The sequence below is a fragment of the Mesoplodon densirostris genome, chromosome 1 (assembly GCF_025265405.1).
Source record: "Mesoplodon densirostris isolate mMesDen1 chromosome 1, mMesDen1 primary haplotype, whole genome shotgun sequence".
In the NCBI taxonomy this organism is placed as follows: Eukaryota; Metazoa; Chordata; class Mammalia; order Artiodactyla; family Ziphiidae; genus Mesoplodon; species Mesoplodon densirostris.
The window spans coordinates 91882562-91907660 of record NC_082661.1 but is presented as its reverse complement, the minus strand read 5'-3'; the positions used below and the strand labels follow the sequence as shown (position 1 = coordinate 91907660).

At 35.8% G+C, this 25099-nt stretch overlaps 1 protein-coding gene across 1 annotated transcript; it reads right to left on the bottom strand.

Moving 5' to 3' along the window:
• Positions 1-6210: 6210 nt before the first annotated feature.
• On the bottom strand, positions 6211-7244 carry CCDC115 (coiled-coil domain containing 115). The gene is given in 1 exon segment (XM_060088982.1): positions 6211-7244. A coding segment is annotated over 1 exon segment (543 nt). The 3' UTR covers positions 6211-6701.
• Between the last annotated feature and the right edge of the window lie 17855 nt (positions 7245-25099).

Below are 25099 nucleotides of genomic sequence, written 5' to 3'. Positions count from 1 at the left end.
TTAAACACAAAGAAATCATATTAAAAGCAGCAAGGCAAAAACAACAAATAACACACAAGGGAATCCCCATCAGGATAACAGCTGATCTCTCAGCAGAAACTCTACAAGCCAGAAGGGAGTGGCAGGACATAATTAAAGTGATGAAGGAGAGAAACCTGCAACCAAGATTACTCTACCCAGCAAGGATCTCATTCAGATTCGATGGAGAAATTAAAACCTTTACAGACAAGCAAAAGCTGAGAGAGTTCAGCACCACCAAACCAGCTTTACAACAAATGCTAAAGGAACTTCTCTAGGCAAGAAACACAACAGAAGGAAAACACCTACAATAACGAACCCAAAACAATTAAGAAAATGGGAATAGGAACATACATATCGATAATTACCTTAAATGTAAATGGACTAAATGCTCCCACCAAAAGACACAGATTGGCTGAATGGATACAAAAACAAGACCCATATATATGCTGTCTACAAGAGACCCACTTCAGACGTAGAGACACATACAGACTTAAAGTAAGGGGATGGAAAAAGATATTCCATGCAAATGGAAACCAAAAGAAAGCTGGAGTAGCAATTCTCATATCAGACAAAATAGACTTTAAAATAAAGACTACTAGAAGAGACAAAGAAGGACACTACATAATGATCAAGGGATCGATCCAAGAAGGAGATATAACAATTGTAAATATTTATGAACCCAACATAAGAGCACGTCAATACATAAGGCAAATACTAACAGCCATAAAAGGGGAAATCGACAGTAACACAGTCATAGTAGGGGACTTTAGCACCCCACTTTCACCAATGGACAGATCATCCAAAATGAAAATAAATAAGGAAACACAAGCTTTAAATGATACATTAAACAAGATGGACTTAATTGATATTTATAGGACATTCCATCCAAAAATAACAGAATACACATTTTTCTCAAGTGCTCATGGAACATTCTCCAGGATAGATCATATCTTGGGTCACAAATCAAGCCTTGGTAAATTTAAGAAAATTGAAATTGTATCAAGTGTCTTTTCAGACCACAATGCTATGAGACTAGATATCAATTACAGGAAAAGAGCTGTAAAAAATACAAACACATGGAGGCTAAACAATACACTACTTAATAACGAAGTGATCACTGAAGAAATCAAAGAGGAAATTAAAAAATACCTAGAAACAAATGACAATGGAGACACAACGACCCAAAACCTATGGGATGCAGCAAAAGCAGTTTTAAGAGGGAAGTTTATAGCAATACAATCCCACCTTAAGAAACAGGAAACATCTCGAATAAACAACCTAACCTTGCACCTAAAGCAATTAGAGAAAGAAGAACAAAAACATCCCAAAGTTAGCAGAAGGAAAGAAATCATAAAAATCAGATCAGAAATAAATGAAAAAGAAATGAAGGAAACGATAGCAAAGATCAATAAAACTAAAAGCTGGTTCTTTGAGAAGATAAACAAAATTGATAAACCATTAGCCAGACTCATCAAGAAAAAAAGGGAGAAGACTCAAATCAATAGAATTAGAAATGAAAAAGGAGAAGTAACAACTGACACTGCAGAAATACAAAAGATCATGAGAGATTACTACAAGCAACTCTAGGCCAATAAAATGGACAACCTGGAAGAAATGGACAAATTCTTAGAAATGCACAACCTGCCAAGACTGAATCAGGAAGAAATAGAAAATATGAACAGACCAATCACAAGCACTGAAATTGAAACTGTGATAAAATATCTTCCAACAAACAAAAGCCCAGGTCCAGATGGCTTCACAGGTGAATTCTATCAAGCATTTAGAGAAGAGCTAACATCTATCCTTCTCAAACTCTTCCAAAATATAGCAGAGGGGGGAACACTCCCAAACTCATTCTACGAGGCCACCATCACCTTGATACCAAAACAAGACAAGGATGTCACAAAGAAAGAAAACTACAGGCCAATATCACTGATGAACATAGATGCAAAAATCCTCAACAAAATACTAGCAAACAGAATCCAACAGCACATTAAAAGGATCATACACCATGATCAAGTGGGGTTTATTCCAGGAATGCAAGGATTCTTCAGTATACGCAAATCAATCAACGTGATACACCATATTAACAAATTGAAGGAGAAAAACCATATGATCATCTCAATAGATGCAGAGAAAGCTTTCGACAAAATTCAACACCCATTTATGATAAAAACCCTGCAGAAAGTAGGCATAGAGGGAACTTTCCTCAACATAATAAAGGCCATATATGACAAACCCACAGCCAACATCGTCCTCAATGCTGAAAAACTGAAACCATTTCCACTAAGATCAGGAACAAGACAAGGTTGCCCACTCTCACCACTCTTATTCAACCTAGTTTTGGAAGTTTTAGCCACAGCAATCAGAGAAGAAAAGGAACTAAAAGAATCCAAATTGGAAAAGAAGAAGTAAAGCTGTCACTGTTTGCAGATGACATGATACTATACATAGAGAATCCTAAAGATGCTACCAGAAAACTACTAGAGCTAATCAATGAATTTGGTAAAGTTGCCGGATACAAAATTAATGCACAGAAATCTCTGGCATTCCTATATACTAATGATGAAAAATCTGAAAGTGAAATCAAGGAAACACTCCCATTTACCATTGCAACAAAAAGAATAAAATATCTAGGAATAAACCTACCTAAGGAGACAAAAGACCTGTATGCAGAAAACTATAAGACACTGATGAAAGAAATTAAAGATGATACAAATAGATGGAGAGATGTACCATGTTCTTGGATTGGAAGAATCAACATTGTGAAAATGACTCTACTATCCAAAGCAATCTACAGATTCAATGCAATCCCTATCAAACTACCACTGGCATTTTTCACAGAACTAGAGCAAAAAATTTCACAATTTGTATGGAAACACAAAAGACCCCGAATAGCCAAAGCAATCTTGAGAACGAAATATGGAGCTGGAGGAATCAGGCTCCCTGACTTCAGACTATACTACAAAGCTACAATAATCAAGACAGTATGGTACTGGCACAAAAACAGAAAGATAGATCAATGGAACAGGATAGAAAGCCCAGAGATAAACCCACGGACATATGGTCACCTTATCTTTGATAAAGGAGGCAGGAATGTACAGTGGAGAAAGGACAGTCTCTTCAATAAGTGGTGCTGGGAAAACTGGATAGGGACATGTAAAAGTATGAGATTAGATCATTCCCTAACACCATACACAAAAATAAGCTCAAAATGGATTAAAGACCTAAATGTAAGGCCAGACACTATCAAACTCTTAGAGGAAAACATAGGCAGAACACTCTATGACATAAATCACAGCAAGATCCTTTTTTACCCACTTCCTAGAGAAATGGAAATAAAGACAAAAATAAACACATGGGACCTAATGAAACTTCAAAGCTTTTGCACAGCAAAGGAAACCATAAACAAGACCAAAAGACAACCCTCAGAATGGGAGAAAATTTTTGCAAATGAAGCAACTGAAAAAGGATTAATCTCCAAAATTTATAAGCAGCTCATGCAGCTCAATAGCAAAAAAACAAACAACCCAATCCAAAAATGGGCAGAAGACCTAAATAGACATTTCTCCACAGAAGATATACAGACTGCCAACAAACACATGAAAGGATGCTCAACATCTTTACTCATCAGAGAAATGCAAATCAAAACTACAATGAGATATCATCTCACACCAGTCAGAATGGCCATCATCAAAAAATCTAGAAACAATAAATGCTGGAGAGGGTGTGGAAAAAAGGGAACACTCTTGCACTGCTGGTGGGAATGTGAATTGGTACAGCCACTATGGAGAACGGTATGGAGGTTCCTTAAAAAACTACAAATAGAACTACCATATGACCCAGCAATCCCACTACTGGGCATATACCCTGAGAAAACCATAATTCAAAAAGAGTCATGTACCAAAATGTTCATAGCAGCCCTATTTACAATAGCCCGGAGATGGAAACAACCTAAGTGTCCATCATCGGATGAATGGGTAAAGAAGATGTGGCACATATATACAATGGAATATTACTCAGCCATAAAAAGAAATGAAATTGAGCTATTCGTAATGAGGTGGATGGACCTAGAATCTGTCATACAGAGTGAAGTAAGTCAGAAAGAGAAAGACAAATACTGTATGCTGACACATAAATATGGAATTTAAGAAAAAATAATGTCATGAAGAACATAGGGGTAAGACAGGAATAAAGACACAGACCTACTAGAGCATGGACTTGAGGATATGGGGAGGGGGAAGGGTAAGCTGTGACAAAGTGAAAGAGCGGCATGGACATATATACACTACCAAACGTAAGGTAGATAGCTAGTGGGAAGCAGCCGCATAGTACAGGGAGATCAGCTCGGTGCTTTGTGACCGCCTGGAGGGGTGGGATAGGGAGTGTGGGAGGGGAAAAAAAAAAAAGAAAAGAAAAGAAATAAAAAAACAAACAAATAAAAATAAACTACAACAATAAATATGAGAGAAAATATAAAACATAGAAATTATTACTTCAAGAAGTCCAACATTAAAATAGTAAGAGTTTCAAAAAGAATAACTAAAATGGAAAAGTGTGCAACATTTTACATTTCCACCAACTGTGAAAGCATACTCAATTTTCCACAAACTTGTCCCAATTTTTCTTCTTCTTTTATTTTTTTATATAATAATCATCCTGACAGGTGTGAGATGATATCTCATTGTGGGTTTGATTTGCATTTTCCTCATGATTATAATGTTTGGTATCTTTTCATATACCTTTTGGTCATTATATGTCTTATTTGGAGAAATGTTATTCAAATCTTTTGCCCAATTTTAAATTCTGGTTTTTGGGGTTTTTTTTGCTGTTGAATTGTAGGAGTTCCATATATATTTTTCATATTAACCCCTTATCAGATATATGGTTTGCAAATATTTTCTCCCATTCTGTAAGTTTTCTTTTCACTCTGTTAGTTTCCTTTGCTGCACAGAAGCTTTTTAGTTTGATGCAGTCCCACTTGTTTATTTTTACTTTTCTTGCCTGTTCCTTTGGTGACATATCCATGATTTCATGGATTGCCAAGACCAATGTTGTAAAGTTTTCCCTCCAATGTTTTCTTCTTGGAGTTTTACAGTGTGAGGTTCTTACATTTGCATCTTTAATCCATTTTGAGTTGTTTTTTTTGCATATGGATTGATAAAGGTCCAATTTCATTCTTTTATATGGGGATATCCAGTTTTCCCAGTACCATTTGTTGAATAGACTATCCTTTCCCCACTATGTATTCTTGGCACACTTGTTGAAGATCAGTTGACCCATATATACATAGGTTTATTCCTGGGCCTTCAATTCTGTTCCATTGGCCTATATATCCATCTTTGTGCCAGTACTATACTGTTTTAGTTACTGTAGCTTTGCATTATAAATTTTTTTTTTGCGCTTAAAGTATGTATTAAAGGCTCAAGAATTAAAACAGTGTGGTTCCTGTGTCTGACATTAAGATCAATGAAACAGAATGGAACCGCCGGAACATGGTACGGGTATACAACATTGCGACTAATCGAAAGAAAAAGGTGGCATTACAAATCAGCGATAAGGGTGGTCCCCTGTATGTGGATCTGCGGTAGAAAAGAGGAAATTGAGTGCAGGACTCACCCTGTACCTCACTTGAAAACACAAAAGTTCTTGAGGAAAACACTGGCGAATTCCCTTACCGTCACATCAACTACAATCCCAAAGCAAGAAATCATAAAATAGCTGGTTGATAAATTCAAATGTACTAAGAAAACTGACTTAAAAACACAAGAGCTGAGAGATGCTCATGATAGCTTTCACCTTGCTCTTTGAGCTATTCATTTGGTCTGTGCAGTTTTATGTAATGTGTTTTATTTTATAATAAAAAGTTTGTTTTTTTTTTAAACCACCATAAGCAAAATTAAAAGACAAACTGGGAAAAAAATTTACATCTCATATTATGAACAAAAAACTAACATCCACCAAACATAACAATTAGTTCCTAGAAACTGTTAAAGATATCAACAAGCCAGTAGGAATATGAATTGACACAGAGTTCCTGGCCCTTCAACAAATTAAAAGACTCACTCTTGGAAAGATAAAGCCAAGTTTTTAAAAACCTGAATGGTCTCTTGAAAGATTTCCCTTGAAAATCTAGGTCTGATCCTTTTTACTTTCTGGCTTAAAACCTGCCAAGCACTGCCCACATCTACTCAGGTTTGTGTGTGTTTTATCGATGAGGAATCATTCTGTCCTGATCTGTTAGCTGTGTATGGTTTTTTCCTCCATCAAAATCACTTTTAAGGATCTAGTGAAACCGAAGCACCTACTTCTTGTCCTTCCCTGCCACTAGCTGTGCAATATTTCATCCTTTAATGAAAAACCACAGCTGATTTATGCATCAGGTTGTTACAGTTGTTCAGTGATATGAACTAACCTAACAGGTTTGTGCCTGCCCCACACGAATATGTCCTGAGACAACAGAAGTCTAGAAGTGGTTTCAGAGTAGTGGTTTTCAACATTACTCACTTTGTCCCTTCAAACGTCCCCACCTAACAAAGTTGGCAACATGCAGACCAGAGAAGTATTAAGGAGGGAGGAATAGCTGGGGTGGGGGGCAATCTGTGAAGGAAGAAGGCCTGAGATAATGCTGCCACATGGAAGAACAGCTGTGCTCACTGCCTTGCTTCTGTGGTGGCAGGTCAGGGAGCCCCGGGCTCCAGCTGCTTGAGTTTCTCCTGCAGCCCCTGGAGCTGGCTTCGACCCCAGTCGATGCAGATCTGAAGGCTGGCCATGTCGGCAGCCAGCTGCAGACCCTCCCAGAAGCTGGCTTGAGCTTGCCGCAGACTGTGAGGTACCAGGATTCCAAACCAGTTCAGAGGGTCCTGGGTAGCTAGGGAGGGGTCTGGCTCCGGGGTCCTCGTGAGACCCTTACACCTGCGCAGAACTGCCTCACAGGGTCCCACCTCCTCTGGAGTCTGGGTGCCAGCTCTCACCATCCAGAACTTCTGGGGTTCGTCCTGGGCCTCGCTGGTGCAGACGCAGACCTGGGGCTCCATGCGGGAGGCATACTGCAGAGGCCCTACCGACTTCGCACCCATGGCATAGCGAGCTTTGGAGAGCGAGAGCCAGCCCTCCTCCACCCGGGCGTTCAGCGCCGCCCGCTTTGCCTCCAGTTCCTCCAGGTCCCCGAGCAGCTGCAGGATAAGGGAGTCCAGCTCGGCTCACGGATTCCGCGCCGCCATGGGCTCCGCACACCTGCATTATAAATTGAAATCAGGAAGCGTGATGTCTCCAGCTTTGCTCTTTTTAGATTTTTTTTTTCTATTTCCTTAAAAAATTCCACTAGAATATTTATGGGAATAGCATTAAATCTGTAGATTGCTTTGGGCAGTATGTGTGTCATAACAATGTTGTCTTCCAATACATGAACATGAGATGTCTTTCCATTTACTTCTGTCAGTTTGTTTCATCAATGTATTAATTTTCAGCATACAAGTCTTTTATTCCTTGCTTATGTTTATTCTGAAGTATTATGTTTTTCTGTTTTTTTTTTTTTTTTTTGCGGTATGTGGGCCTCTCACTGTTGTGGCCTCTCCCGTTGCGGAGCACAGGCTCCGGACAAGCAGGCCCAGTGGCCATGTCTCACGGGCCCAGCTGCTCTGCGGCATGTGGGATCCTCCCGGACCGGGGCACTAGCCCATGTCCCCTGCATCAGCAGGTGGACTCTCAACCACTGCGCCACCAGGGAAGCCCTTATGTTATTTTTGATGCTATGATAAATGGTATTGTTTTCTTAATTTCCTCTGTGAGTAGCTTATTGTTTGTGCTTAGAAATGCAAATTGTTTTCATATGATTTGTACCCTGAAACTTTACTGAATTTATTAGTTCTAACAGTATTTTTGGTGGAGTCTTTCGGATTTTCTATTTATAAGATTATGTCACATAAAGACAGAGAGAATTTTACCTCTTCTTTTTTAATTTGGGTGTCTTTTATTTCTTTTTCTTGCCTAATTGTTCTGGCTCAGATTTACGTTTGTTCTTTTGAAATACTAGAAACATTTTTATGTGTTATACCAAATTTAACCCTAGCATATTTTTAGAAAGAGGTTATTTGAAATGGCAATGCACTTTGAGTCAGGGAGATAAAAAAATAGAAATCCAAAACTTCTTTCTGTTTATTCAAAATAAAAATACACTTAGAGTTATGAAAATATAGGTTTACCATTTCCACCTTGTAAGTTGATGTATTAAGTGCATAAAATTTTTGACTACATGAACATAGTTTGAAGGGAAGAGTGTCTTGAGATTAAGTTTTCAAAATACTTTTTATTTTCATTAACTAGTAATCATTTATTAGTGTTTCTTATATTTTTAGCTTTAAACATTTAAGCAATAGATAAACTATGCAATAAATTTGCATGGTATATGCCTGAGAATTATATAAATGAATAATGGTAACAACTAACAGGATGAATAGAGGTGTTCATATTGAGAAAATGAATCATGAACAAACTTATTGATCACAGAACTAATACAGGTCTACTTGTAATCTTCTTATATGCCCTCAAATGCCTCTAACATGGATGGAAATACTATTGAAAACATTTGTTTTTATTAGTTAGAAAAAAGATGTTGAAAGTGGAGAGCTGTTCCATGTTAAAGACAGACTGTGAATCCAATCACCATAAAGCTCTATAGTACACCATCTTCCTTTATCTGTCAGTGATGCTGGATAGTCTTCACATGTACAGTATTGTGATTTATGGATTAAGATGGATTGTATTACTCAGCATGCCATCTTTAATTTATTGGTTAAAGAATCTTAGGTATTATTTGAAACTTAATCCTGATCCATGTAAACCCTTGGTATCTATTCAAATTCCCCACATCCCATGAGGCTGAACTTCCTCTGGAATGAGTAGTGGCAGCTACAGTGCCTAGGAGCTGATCCCACCATTTCTGAGCCAACACTGGGGCTCGAGCTCATTCTTTATCTGTCCCTCCATCAGGACCCACACTTACTTTCTCCACCCCCCCAGTCGCATAGTGTCCCTGCAGGCTCCAGCTGCACCCTGTTTGACTACCTGGGAAACCTCATAACTCCACCAGGAACAGGCCCTGAATCCCTCATGTTGTTCAAAAAAAGAAAAAAGAAAAAAAAAAAGAGAAAAACCTCCAAAACTAAGCTGGATGTGTTAGTTAACTTTATTGTGGTAATAATTTTGCAATATGTATGTATTTTCTTTATAATTATTTTAATGTCTAAAGCATATAATATAAGGGTCAGAGCTTTCTCCCAGACTCAAGTTTATAAATTCTCAAATGGCTTGTGAGGTCAGTAGAGATACTTCTACTTGTCTAATTTAGTTTCTGAAAAGACTTTATTCAAGTCCTCAATGGTCATCTGATCAAATGTAATGATATTTTTCATCTTCTTCAGCTCTTCCTTGTACTCCGCAATTCTGGCCTCTGAGAGAGACAAAAACTCAGCATAACTTTTCATATCTTCTTTTTCTTCAGTGTTCAACTGGCAGTATATTTATTCTCTGGCACAGAAACCTTCAAGGCATTAAACTGAACTAGATGCTTTTTCACATTTTAAAGCAATGATAGGCTTATGCTTCTAGATTTTCTTTGGCTTTTCTTCAAACTAATAGAAGAAAAAAAGGAAGAAGCAACTATGAAGGATGTGTTTTTACTAAAATTATAAATCCATTAATGATGTTTTCATCAAGTCAAAAGAGATCATTTTTACCTTAACTCTTGAAAATGCTGGAAACAGCTCTTGCCTTTTAAAATTCCTTTATGCAGCATGTTTAAACATTTGTCTTTTGTTCGTTTTTGTTATTGTTGTTCACACACAATGCATGACTAAGGAGTCAGTTTTCAATTAAGTTCTAGTGAAAGTTAGCCACTTGCAACTCTTAGGAACTGTCAAAGTGACAAAGAGAGTTCTTCAGCGCATGCTTTACCAAAAAGCTTGTTACTGTATTCATGAATGTATAAATGTTAACATAGAGCACAAGCTTGGCTTTGTAATATTGAAAAATAAATGACTAGCTCATGTTTATGATGGTGGGAAGTGTGGTGTAACAGTTAGGTCAAATATAAGTCATAAATATTACAATGGGATCTGGCTAGTGACTTGCTGGAGACTTTGGACATAGCAGTGTGCTGTATTTGTTCAAGTACTTTGCAGAAAAGATTTCACTCATCTTTATAATATCCTTTTCATGGAGGGATATTTGAGTGGAGATTGGAGGGAAGATTGCTAGTTGCTTAGCAAATCAGAAGAGTTAGGAGGGGAATCAGGTCTTTCCAAACCTTGGTTTAGAGTTACATGTATTTCAGGTGATGCATCATTACAGTGCAGCTTCGTCCCTGACTGTAAACTGTGTATGGGAACAGTTTGTCACACGCTATGGAATTCTTCAAAAGATTGTCCCAAGTATTAATATTGCCAAAGACCCCAGGCATTGGCAAAAGCTCTTTCCATTTGTTACCCCATATGTGATATTTTTGTTTGTCTTGGTATGTGTAAAACTGGATAATTTTGTTTATGGGATTTTCAATATGTGTGCATGATTTTAAGCAAAGTATCTTGAATTCTGGTATTTAGAACAGCCTTAAATATCCAAATAGATATAAAAATTTGAAGTTTATGAAAAAGTGTTCCAAATATCACAGCTACCATTAAAAGGGAATCAAATTTACAACCTTTAGGATGAAAAGCAGCACCCTCTCCCCCAATGGTTGTTTCTTAAAGGACCTAGAAATGTTCAGGTGTAACATGAGCAGAGAAACATTACAAATTGACAACCTTAGATATGGGCTCCTTAAGTAGCACTAAGCAACAGCTTATTCATTCATTCATTCATTCATTCAATTATTTTCAGCTCATACAATGTACAAAGTACTGTGAGAATAGGTAAACCAATTATCAGATCTTAAGTGCTATAGGAAATAGAAAGTGCTTTAGTAAAACATCATCATTTTTCATTAATCAGATTAGGAAACATTGAAAATATTTGGCAGTTTGAGGATTGCTGGTCAGGCATTTCATATGAATCCCCTCAGTGGGGATTTGTCTGATTTTTTCCTCATGATTAAGCTGCGGTTATGGGTTTGGGGGGAGACTACAGAGGTAAAGTGCCATTCTCATCACATCATATCAAAGGTACATACTATCAATATGACTTATCACTGTTTATGTTACCTTTTATCACCTAACTTTACTGTTGTCAAGTTTACCACAGTAAAGTTACTCTTTTTCTTTTTTTTTCCTCCCTTCCTTTTCATAGTCCTTTTTGGAAAAACCCCATGCTGAAAGTGTAGGGAGTTATGTTCTTCTTACTTGATGGTAGAATGTCTACACAAACTACAAGGAATTCTGTACAGGAGATTTGTTTATTTTCCCTAATTCATTTACTCAATCATTTATATATCATTAAGGACTTATGACAAAAACGAAGTCTGAGAAATCCTCATAGCCAAGAGTTGCCTACGGAGACATAACTAAATGTGATGTGATATCCTGAATGGGATTCTGGAACTGAAAAAATACATTTGGGGAGAATTGTGGAAATACAAATAAAATATGGATTTTAGTTAATGATAATATAAAATATTGGCTCAAGTATACCATGCTAATATAAGATGTTAATATTAAGGAAAACTGGATAAATCTCAGTACTATCTTTGCAAGAATTCTGTAAATCTAAAACTGTTCTAAAATTTTAAAAACTTATTAAATTAAAAACATACCCTTCCCACACAAAAAATATTAATGCATTCAGAAATTGTCAAGGTCTGGGAATCAATCAAATCCACATAATTTTAGTGGAAATGTGAACGGGCACTCTCTGTCAGTAACTATTGAAATGTTAGTATGCACATATTCTTTGGTGTTTCAAACTCATTTCTAGGAATTTATTCAGTAGAAATGAAAGCAAAATGGAAGTGTGTCACTTTCAAAATGGAATGTGTCACTTACAAAATGGAATGTGTCACTTACAAAATGGAAGTGTGTCATTGCTTTTTTTTGGTGATAGTAATTACAGAGTAAAACCTATAATAACTCAAACAACCTACCTCAATATTCAGCAAGGTGTAATGGTTAGGGAATTGTGAAACTTGTCTGTAGAGTCTCCATTATAGAGGTGGCTGAACCTAGAGTCTGTCATACAGAGTGAGGTAAGTCAGAAAGAGAAAAACAAATACCATATGCTAACACATAGATATGGAATCTAAAAAAAAAGTGGTTGTGAAGACCCTAAGGGCAGGACAGGAATAAAGATGCAGACGTAGAGAATGGACTTGAGGACATGGGGAGGGGGAAGGGTAAGCTGGGACGAAGTGAGAGAGTAGCATGGACTAATATATACTACTAAATGTAAAATAGATAGCTAGTGGGAAGCAGCCGCATAGCACAGGGAGATCAGCTCGACCGCCTGGAGGGGTGGGATAGGGAGAGTGGGAGGGAGACGCTAGAGGGAGAGGATGTGAGGATATATGTATACATATAGCTGATTCACTTTGTTATACAGCAGAAACTAACACAACATTGTAAAACAATTATACTCCAATAAAGATGTTAAAGAACAAACAAACAAAAAGGAGACTTCTCTGTATGTATGTATTCTCTGGAAAATATAACTACAATATTATGAAGATATATATACATATCTCCTATTTTTAAATAACCAGATAAATAAGAATATATTATATATGTATAGAATCATACACTCTGAACTATTAAGAGAAGCTTCCTTAGAAAAGTATAATTGTAGTGGGGAATATTAACTTTTCATTTGTATCTCTTTCTTATTGGAACTGGTACAATCCTCGTTTATTCCTTTTATAATAAAACTATAGCTTTTCTTTGTAGAAGCAAAGGATGTGTTTGTTCACATATACATTGTTTTTTTGTAGTAGTTATGCTATAATTCATTAATATGTTATTAATTAATCAAACTCAGTTCAAGTTCTCATAATTTCATTAGCTGGAAATTATAAATCTAGAGCTTCTACCTAAATTTAAGAAAATTAGATGCCATTTAGTTTTTAACTTTTTCATTCATTTAATGGTTCTCATAATATGTGCCTTCTAGGCTCATTGTATAGGTGGGGAGGAAGATGACTAATTAATAGAACAATGTAGTAAATGGCTTTACCTTTATAGGCTCTTTAAGTAATATTCCATTTTTACCATAGAGCATTGAAAATGAGGTGGGCTGCTAAGAGGCTGTAAGACACTTGGTATAATGGAAACAAGCTTGGAGATATGTTATATCTGTAAAGTTAAGAAGAGGTCACATCACAGAAGTCATAATTGCTGTGTCTTGGGTGGCCATTAAGTTTCACATCCTATGCCAAGGGCTTTCAGTTGATAGTGGTTTTCTGTAGCAAAGTGTTGAGACAGATTCTTAGGCTGAGTATATACTCTGTGGCAAAGACTGTGGCAACTGCTTGTTGATATCTGTCAAAGGCACTCACTAGATAGGGGTGACAGGCCTTCCAGGTATTTGCCTGACATTCAGAGGTTTTTCAGTGTAGTTTTAATTTTTATCCAGTACTATTTAGCAAGTTATAGAGTTAACTAAAGAGGATTATTTTCCTTAAAGTGATGCACAAGAAGTAATTAAAAATAATTATTATGAATGAGATATTAGAACTTTATAAGAATATATGTATGTGTTCACATATACTTAAATTTTTTTTAATTGAAAGCAGTCCAAATCACTAAATAAATTTGGATAATTAAGTTTAATAGTTTAAATCACAAACTCTCTGAAATATAGAATACAAATGAGTAAAAGAAAAATTCTCAAGTATAGTGATCACTTAATCCAGCCTGAACTCAACAGAGAAGTGACCACCAACTAGGATTGGACATCAATTTTCCCCATTCAGTATTCAGAATATAAAATGAAAGAATCCTAGGTAGCTTACAGCATTAATTCAACCATTATTAATTCATGGGATCATTTTATGATTCTTGAATGAAACCAACTATTTGGTACCTGGAAAGTCTATATGGTGATTGCTTAGAATCAGACCAGTTGTACAGGCATACCTAGTTTTATTGCACTTTGTTTTACTGTGTTTTGCAGATACTGCATTTTTTACAAATTGAAGGTTGGCAGCAACCCTGTGTAGAGCAGGTGTATTGGTGTCATTTTTCTAACAGCATTTGCTCATTTCCTGTCTCTTTGTCACATTTTGGTATTCTCTCAATAGTTCAAACTTTTTAATTATTATATTTGTTATGGTGTTCTATGATGAGTGATCTTTGGTGCTACTATTATAACTGTTTTGATGTGCCACAAGCTACACCCAAATAAGTTGGTGAACCTAATTGATAAATGTCATATGTGTTCTGACTGTTCCACAGAGCAACTCTGCCCATCTCTCCCTCTCTTCAAGCCTCCCTATCCCTGAGACACAATGATATTGAAATTAGGCCCATGAATAATCCTGCACTGGCCTCTGAGTGTGCAAAGGAAGGAAGAGTCACATGTCTCTCATTTTAAATCAGAAGTTAGGAATGATTAAGTTTAGTGAGGAAGTCATGTCTAAAGCCTAGATAGGCCAAAAGCTGGAACTCTTGCGCCAAACACAAAGCAAAAGTTCTTCAAGGAAATTAAAAGTACGACTCCAGTGAACAAAGGAGTGATAAGAAAGTGAAACAACCATATTGCTGATATGCAGAAAGTTTTAGTGGTCTGGATAGAAGATCAAACCAACTACAACATTCACTTAAGCCAAAGCCTAATCCAGAGCAAGGCCTTAACTCTCTTTAATTCTGTGAAAGCTGAGAGGGGTGAGGAAGCAGCATAAAAAACTTTGAAGCTAGCAGATGTTGGTTCATGAGGTTTAAGGAAAGAAGCCATCTCCATAACATAAAAGTGCAAGAGGAAGCAACAAGTGCTGATGTAGAAGCTGAAGCAAATTATCCAGATCTAGCCAAGATAGTTAATGAAGGTGCCTGCACTAAACAACAGATTTTCATTGTACACGAAACTGCCTTATAGTGAAAGAAAATACCATCTAGTACTTTCATAGCTAAAAAGGAGAAGTCAAGGCCTGGCTTCAAAGCTTTAAAGGACAGGCTGACTCTCTTGTTAGGGGCTCATGCAACTGGTGACTTTAATTTGAAGCCAGTGCTCATTTACCATTCTGAAAATCCTAGGGCACTTAAAGGATGATGTCAAGTCAACTCTTCCTATGCTCTATAAATGGAACAATAAAGAACAATAACATCTGTTTACAGCATGGTTTACTGAATATTTTAAGCCCAGTGTAGAGACCTACTGCTCAGAAAAGAAATATTCCTTTGAAAATATTGCTGCTCATTGACAATGCACCTGGTCAAGAGGTCTGATGGAGATGTACAAGATTCATGTTGTTGTTATGCCTGCCAACACAACATCCATTCTGCGGCCATGGATCAAGGAGTCATTTCAACTGTCAAATCTTATTATATAAGAAATATATTTTGTAAGGCTATTGCTGCCAAAGAAGGTAATTTCTCTGATGGATCTGGGCAAAATAAATCGAAAACCTTCTGGAAAGGATTCACCATTTTAGATGCCACTAAGAACATTTGTGATTCATGGGAAGAAGTCAAAATATCAACATTAACATGAGTTTGGAAGAAGGTGATTCTAACCCTCATGGATAACTTTGAGGGAGTCAAGACTTCAGTGGAGGAAGGAACTGCAGATGTGGTGGAAATAACAAGGGAACTAGAATTAGAATTGGAGTCTGAAGATGTGACTGAATTGCTGCACTCTCATGATAAAACTTAAATGGATGAGGAGTTTCTTCCTATGGATGCACAAAGAAAGTGGTTTCTTGAGATAGAATCTACTCCTAGTGAAGATGCTGTGAAGATTGTTGAAATGACAACAATGGACTTAGAATATTACATAAATTTATTTGATAAAGTGGCAGCAGGTTTTGAAAGGATTGACTTCAATTTTTAAAGTTTTGTGGGTAAATTGTTGTCAAACAGCATTGCGTGCTACAAGAAATCATTGGTGAAATGAAAAATCAATTAATGTGGAAAACTTCACTGCTGTCTTATTTTAAGAAATAAAAACTGCCACAACCAACCTTCAGCATCCACCACCATGATGGGTTAGTAGCCGTCAACATGGAGACAAGATCCTGCACCAGCAAAAAGATTAGGACTTGTTGAAGGCTCATATGATGGTTAGCATATTTTTAGCAATAAAGCATTTTTTAATTAAGTAATATACATTGCCTTTTTAGACATAATGCTATGGTACACTAAGTAGACTATGTATATTGTAAATATAACTTTTATATGCACTGGGAAACCACAAAATTCACGTTACTTGCTTTGTTGTGTTACTGACTTTATTGTTGTAGTCTGGAACTGAACCCACAGTATCTCCAAGGTATGCCTGTACACAATTAGGAAAAATTCAATGATAGTTGTAGATGGTGTATATAACATACAAATAGAAGATGTACAACTGTAAATCCTTTGTTATCTAGAAACCAACTAACCAGGACATAAATTATCTCTGTCTCTAAATATGGATAAGGGTGGTTATGCATACATTAGTATGTGCATGTACAGACACAGACATTCTCTTTACCAGAGAGATACAACTTTGTAATAATAAACCTGTGCAGCAGAGATTTATTGGTCAACATACATTAAACCTCATATGCTAAGTAAGACTGTAAGATGTAACAAATGATAGCCCCAAGGCACTGTAAGACCTCCAAAACTCCAAAGGACTTACTGGACAATCTTTATTCAAATAGGAGAGAAGGCAACTTTGATTTTAATTATTTTAATAAAAATCATTTTATAAGTTATAAATGTTAATCAAAGCCCCTAAGTCCTTGAAAAGTTTATAATTCAAGTACTCTTGCATTTTAGAGACTCTATTAAAATAATTAAAAATAAATACAATATTTCTTCTCAATTATAGAAAAATAAATGGATTAACCTTCTAACCTAATATTGTTAGAAACAAAATTTTTACATTTATAGTAATTAGCCAATTAACTAACTGTTCTAATATTTAATAATGAAATAAAAGATAGAGCTAATTTACATTATATTCCTTAAAAGCAAAGCAAAACTACATATGAAAAATTGAAGAAAAAAGGAAATACCAGTGCTTACTAAGTGTCCATTCAAAAGGTTTAATATTTGTTATCACAAATGAACAATGCAAACATTTATATTATCATGTTTTCACAGTGTACCTGGTTACATTATATATGACATTAAAATATTTAATAGAGTTAATATTTTATATACATTAAAAACAGGAATAAAACTACATTAAAATGATTATACATTTAAATGTCACTTGTTGATTTACTAGAGACACTACCAAATCTTCATGAATAAGACTGGGAGAAGAATAGAAACTGTGTTTTGTGTGCTCACATCAATGTGTCTTTTTCAACTGTTATATGAGCTAATGATATGAATAATAAAATAAAATAAAAATAAAACAGTTATATAATTTCTGTTCTTGAGCTATTTTTCCCATAAATTTGCTGAATTCCTTTCAAAATAAACTGAATTAACAGTAATTATATAGATAGATAAATGAGAGAGAGAGAAAATCTTGGGTATATAATTATTTTATTCACAGATTTTATACAAATATATCCTTAATCTCTGAGTGTTATAAAACTTCTATGTATTCAACTTTCTCCAATTAAAATATTGGAAATCAATATTAATTACTTTTTAGAGACATACCTCTAGAAACCTTTCCAAACCCATTCTCTTACCAGCCATCTACCCCCATTCTCACAGAGGCTTACGTAGTCATTCAGAATTGTTTTTCACCAGGAGAAAGAGGAGTCCAGCAGCAACTGAGATTTAGGCACCCTACTGACTGGATCTCAAGGTCATTCCCTTGTATTGCTTTTGTGTTTTGGTTTCCTAACATGGGTGGTCCAGGTGTTTTTCTTGTTGATCAGTATGTGCATTACCTTATTATATCACATCTTGCCTTACCACTGGTATTTTCCTTCTTATACTTCATTGTGTTTAATTGCTGATATTCTACTTAGACTTTTATGCTTCCTTGTTGCCTTGGGATTGGCATGCTACATAGCCCAGTGCTACTCTAATGAGCGTGTCAGTGATTAGAATGTACAAGTAGGCAATGTAATATGACCTTATGACATTCATGGACAAATTAGCTAAACTATTATTGTTTTGTTTTGTTTGCTCCTTTTAAACCTAGAGAATGTTGAACAATGCTACTTTTGGCTTATATTTAAATTATAACTTAATATAAGTCTGCCATTAGTAATTCAAAGCAATCTCTGAATATCTTTGGATTTCCCATTTTAAAAAACCCAGTGAATTCTTTGAGGAAGAACAGGGTTATGGTATATAATGTGTATTTTTCTATATTTATTCATAGTGAAAGTGCACACCATTAGAAGAAGAGTAGGTAAAATATTTTGAAAAGTGAAAGAACTCTATAAAATTAGTTTTTTTCCTATATCAGCAGACACGAAAGCAGGATTGTCAGGAAAATGAAGTGAAATTAGAATTTAGAACAACTATGCAATGCTAATTAGTGAGTTTAATGTGCATAAATAGAGAGAAAGGAATGGGAAAGAGTACAGGAGAGCCATAATTGCGCTTTGTTTAACTTAACCAGTTAACCAAAGCTTTTTACAACTAACTCTTTTATAGCTATGACATCTTTATGTAGCTGTCCTTTTCTTTTTCTGACTTGGCTGCTTTTGTACACATTTCAAATGTTTTTGATCAAATGCATTTATAGTCCAGTGTGTATTTCCTGAAAGCACTGTCCCTTGACTAAGGAAACCCTTAAAATTTAGCTTTCATCAGGAATAAATGTATGGGAAGGGGGTGGGTGGATTATAGGAAGCAGTATGCTGGCTACATTTTTAACAGTTTGAAAGAGATTTGAAGGGAGATGGCATGACCATTAAAAGCCTGTTGGCTGGTCAAGGAAAATGCATCTGCACAGCAGAAAGATTAGTAAAATACCAATGATTTTATGGGTGGGATTGTTCATAATGGTTACTCCTTCTTTCCTCACTTGGATGAAGTAAAACGTGAAGTTCATGCACAAACCCCATGCCCCTGTCTCCTTCAATGCTGGCAGTGACCTGCACAGATAGGATTTCACATTCACACATACAGATGGGCTAGTCTCCCCTATTACCCTAGCGCTTCATGGTTATGATCTAAGACCTTCTGCCTCTCCCACAACATAAACCTTTCTTCTTTGGAAAAAAATTAAAAGGGCTAAGCTAGTGGGGACAGAATATATTACTTCACTCTCTGCAATGGCTCAAGATTAACTAGACCACTGAATAATCTTATTTAGCTAAACAGGCAGGCAGCTCAAATTGGATAATTTTGTTCAGCACAGGAAAAGACAAAAACAAAACACATTGAAAGAAAATACAAGTAGAATTCATTGGAACTGTCATTGTTAAAGTAATTTTACCAGGATAATCCAACAATATTTTTCGTTAAACTTGGGACTCTGGCATTAGGGAGAAAAGGAATTATGTGAATTAGAATTTTCTATGTCACCCATATGATTGATATATTCACACATGTTGAAACTTTATAAGGTGTTCATAATGTTTATATTTAATAATTGAATATTTGTCCAACATGGCAAAGGGAAAGAATAATAAAGGCAATATAGTAAAGTAGTAATTTCTTATAAATCCCACAATAATCTATCTTCATATATAAACTGGTGATAAACAGTATATTCTTTTTTTTTTTTTTTTTTTTTTTTTTGTGGTACACGGGCCTCTCACTGTTGTGGCCTCTCCCATTGTGGAGCACAGGCTCCGGACGCACAGGCTCAGTGGCCATGGTTCACAGGCCCAGCCGCTCCGCGGCATGTGGGATCTTCCCAGACCGGGGCACAAACCCGTGTCCCCTGCATTGGCAGGCAGACTCTCAACCACTGTGCCACCAGGGAGGCCCTAAACAGTATATTTGTAATGAAAAAATAAAGCCTTTCTATTTTAGTAGGCCATTGGAAGGGTAACTTGAGACAACATGTATAGATACAAGTTAGTTTTTTTAATAAAATTATTTTATTTTTGGCTGTGTTGGGTCTTTGTTGCTGCACATGGGCTTTCTCTAGTTGCGGTGAGTGGGTGCTACTCTTCATTGAGGTGCACCGGCTTCTCATTGCGGTGGCTTCTCTTGTTGCAGAGAATGGGCTCTAGGTGAGTGTGCTTCAGTAGTTGTGGCACACGGGGCTCAGTAGTTGTGGCACACAGGCTCATTAGTTGTGGCTCGTGGGCTCTAGAGCACAGGCTCAGTAGTTGTGGTGCACTGGCTTAGTTGCTTTGTGGCATGTGGGATCTTCCAGGACCAGGGCTCAAACCCATGTCCCCTGCATTAGCAGGTGGATTCTTAACCACTGTGCCACCAGGGAAGTCCTATAGATACAAGTTGTTGAATTACTTGCTGTTTTTCTTTTGTTTACAAAATGTACATTGTCAAGCTGTTCTTTGAAAGACTGGTATTTGTCCCAGGAAGGGTTTATGCTAGCAACTTGTAGATGAAATCTGTAACCAGTTGTTCAGGAGTTAGTTTGTGGAATGTAGGGTGGAATATGGGAATGTTATAAAGGAGAAAATTTACTTCCTACTTGAAAAATGCATTCTTGAGCCTTTAGAGAGAAATTATCCCACAGTGCTCTAAACGAATGTATATTTCAAATAAATTTTACATTTTAGAAATGTCAATAAGTGACACAATTCATCAAGTTTTACTATGCTTTATACCTCAAAAAAAAAGTTTTACTATGTTTTCCCTTTAACTTGAGCATATAATTTCAAGGAAGGTTTTGTCTTCTTTTTATCGCCTGGTATGTGTTTTTCTTCCTTCCTTCCTTCCATCCATCTATCAATCTTCCATCAACCCACCCCTCCCTCCTCTCTTTCTCTCTCATCTACCTACCTACCTACCTACCAATACATGTATTGATCTACCTCTTATTTACCTACAGGCCTACTTAAATTAATAGAAGGACTCATAGATAATTATTTTGGAACTTGTGATGGAATGTTTGATTAATCATAATCTCAAGCTCTTAGGACACTCTTATTAGAGATTTATGCAAGGCATTCCCTTGTTTCCCCCTTTCCTTCAGCCCATCCTTTCTTCCTTTTTTTCCTTCCTGCCTTCTCATCTAATCCCTCCCCTTACATTCCTCTCCCACCATAAGTAATCATTCTGGTACACTTGATATGCATAATTTATTTGCATATGTTTTGTTTTATGTGCATATAATTTAATTTACATAATTGTTATTGTTATAAACTCATCCTATTTCTTTTCCACCCAGCACCATTTTTTAAAGATCTATTAATGTATCTGTGTTTAGATCTAGTCTTTTTCTAACTGCTGCACAATATTACATCCCGTTCATGTGCCACATTTTATTGTCCACTCCTCCCAGTGAAGAACAAGTGGATTGCATTCAAGTTGCTTCTACTAAAAACTACACTGGGATGAGCATTCATATATACTTTTTCATAGTTAGGCAAGAATTGCTCTGGGATATACATCCAGGATATGACTTTATCTGGATCATAGCATATACCTACACTGAATTTAACTTAAAACTGTCACATTACTTTCCAGAATGGCTGGTCCGTGTCATTGTGGGCCACAAACTCTCACAAGCAGTTTATGAGATTTTTTTTTATTTCCACTTCCCCAGCAACACTTGCATTATCCAGTTTTCTAGTACTTTTCACTATAAGAAGTTCAAATTATGTCTTTGTCTTAATGAACATCCTTTGAGTCTTCCCTCCTGTGAAATGCTTGTTCACATCATTTGCCAATTCTTTTCTTATTTTGACTTGTATTTTTACTGTGGATTAGCAAGAGTTCTTTGTATATTCTAGATATTAGACCTTTGCTGGTATTAAATATCGCAGGTGTTTTCTGTGGATAATAAATAATTAGTCTATTAACTTTCTCCATCATATCCTTTTGTTGACACAGAGCCTCCATTAGATGCTGTAGAACCCATGAGCTTTTCATCTCTGTAAACTTTTGTTAACTTCTAATAACTGCATAGAATTATCTTTCTCAATTTGATTTTTGATTCTTTGGGGTGTATCCTTTGTTCTTTGCAGTGGGATAGAAATCCACTTTTATTTTCTCAATATAGTAAGCCAGTTTTCATACATCATCAACTAAATACTCAGTCATTGGGCCATTGATCCATGTCTTATTTAAAATACATGACTTTCTTTTTCCCAGAAGATCTCTAAGTTAGAAGGCAATGAAGTAACATTTATAAAGTGCTGAAAGGAAAAAAATATATGTATACTGTCAAGTCAGAATTCTATGCCCAGGGAAAATATCTTTCAGAAATGAGGATAGGGGAGATATTTTCAGACAGATACTAATAGAATTTACTGCTACAGGCATACACTATAAGAAAGGTTTAAAATTTCTTTATGTCTTTACACTACTTGAGAAGCAGTATAAATATTATTTAAAAGTGAAGTCAGCCACTAAATTTTCTTAAAGAGAATGATAAGTCAATAGAGGTGATAAAATGGAATCATATATATTGCTCAATCAGTCCAAAAGGAAAACAGAAAATAAAGAAAAAAAAAAAAAACAGCTGGAACAAATAGAATATAACTCTCAACATGGTATATCTTAACCAACTATGTCAATAATGATATTAAATGTTAATGGCCTAAACATACCTATTAAAAGATAGAGATTTTCAGATTGTATTAAAATAAGAAGAGATCAGACTATATAATGTCCACAAGAAAACATCTTTAAATGTGAAGATATAGATAGGATAAAAGTTGAAAGGATGGCAAAAGATTGCACCATGTAAGCCTTAGTCAAAATAAAACTGGTGTACTTATTTTAATATTAGATAAAATAGATTTCAGAACAAAGCATATTGTCAAGGATAAATAGGGTCACTGTATAATGATAAAGGGGTCAATTTTCCAAGAAGACATAGCAGTCTTAAGTGGTTTGCACCTAACAACAGAGCTTCAAAATATACTAAAAGAAAAGATAAAGCTGAAAAAAATTGACAAATATACAGTTAGAGACTTCAGCATTCCACCATCATTAATTGATAGAACAAGTATATAGAAAATTAGTAAGCATATAGAGGACTTGAATAACACTATCAATCAACTGATGTAATTAATATTTATAGACCAATACACACCCAACAAAACAGAAAACACACTATTCTTAAATGCACATAGAATTTTCACCAAGATAGCTAATATTCTGTGCTATAAAACAAATCTTAAATATAAAAGAATGAAAAGGATACAAAGCTATGTTAATAAAATTTGATTAGAAATCAGTAACAGAAATATATCTGAAAAATTCCTGGATATTTGGAGATTTAAAAAGTACATATCTAAATAGCATATAGGTCAAATAGGAAGCCTCAGGAGAAATAAACAAAAATATATATATATTAAATGGAATGAAAATGAAAATTCAAAATTTTGGGGATGCAGTTAAAATAGAACAAGACCTCAAATCAACAATCTAAGCTTCCACTTTAAGAACTGCCTTCCTGGGCCTCCCTGGTGGCGCAGTGGTTGAGAGTCCGCCTGCCGATGCAGGGGATACGGGTTCGTGCCCCGATCTGGGAGGATCCCATATGCCGCGGAGCGGCTGGGCCCGTGAGCCATGGCCGCTGGGCCTGCGCGTCCGGAGCCTGTGCTCCGCAACGGGAGAGGCCACAACAGTGAGAGGCCTGCATACCGCAAAAAGGAAAAAAAAAAAAAAAAAGAACTGCCTTCCTTAATTTCCACATGTACAGGATTTTCTGATTTTCTTTTGTTTCCTAGTTGAATTCCATGGTGTTTAGAGAGCATATTCTGTGTGATTTAAGTATACTGAGTTTTTTGAGATTTGCATTATGACTCAGTGTATGGGGAAATATGTTATAAATCTATATGCATTTGAAAAGAACATTTACATTTATTGGGTTTTCTGTATATTAATCATGTTATTTAACTATTCTATATAACTTATTGATTTATTGCCTGCTTGTTCTGCCATTTAATGAGTGGTTTATTAAATGCCTATGATTGTATTGATATATTTATTTCTTCTTTGACACTATTTTTTGGGCCATGCTGTTAACTGCATGCATTTATCCCTTCAAATTCAAAATTAGACTTTCCTTTTCAGACGGATACTCACAGTTTTTCTTATTTGTTCCTCAAATCCATGCTACCTTCATGCTTTTGATTCATTTACATTTCTCTGTGATTACTTTTTAAGGAGAGAGGCAGCAACTCAAGCTATTTTTCCATTTGTCAGGAGCTAGAAGCCAGGTCCATAGGTTTCATTTTAACACATCTCCCAAGAACTCATTATCAGTTAGTTATCACTGTGTGTATGTTTATATAAAATGATATATATATATATATATATATATACACACAATATATATATGATTGTGTATACACATACACGTATTAGAAGTATTGAGTACTGAGCTTTAGGTGGCTAAAACTTATTTTTTTGGCACACAACAGTGCAACTTTTAAACCCATATATAGTGTCCTGCTGAATGTTTTTATAGGAAAACTAACAAAATATAGGACTGAATTTTCAAAGGCTATTACTTGAACTTGCGATTGGCCCAGTGCCTTTTCATAAGTAGATGTTTCCTTGAATTGTAAAGCAATAATTGGACACTGGAGGGCTATTATTTGTGGGGCCTCTAAGTAAATTTTGTTTTAGTGCAAAGCCAAAGTGGAGGGCCGGTAAAGGGTATCTGGAAATGTGGCTCAGTGTATCTGAATATAGTGGTTTTGTATGGAAAACACATTTCCTTTGCACTAGGGCATAGCATCTAAAAAGTTGGCAATCTGTATAATCCTTGATACTTCTGGATAATGTCATAATCAGAGATAAAGGTACAGAAGTGCGTGAACATCTCCAAAGCAGTGTACTGTGTTTCTTGACTTCTTTCATTTATTTTTCTGATATTTCATTATATAAGATTCTATTGCAATTTAAACCCATATTTAAGGGGAGTAATTTAGGGA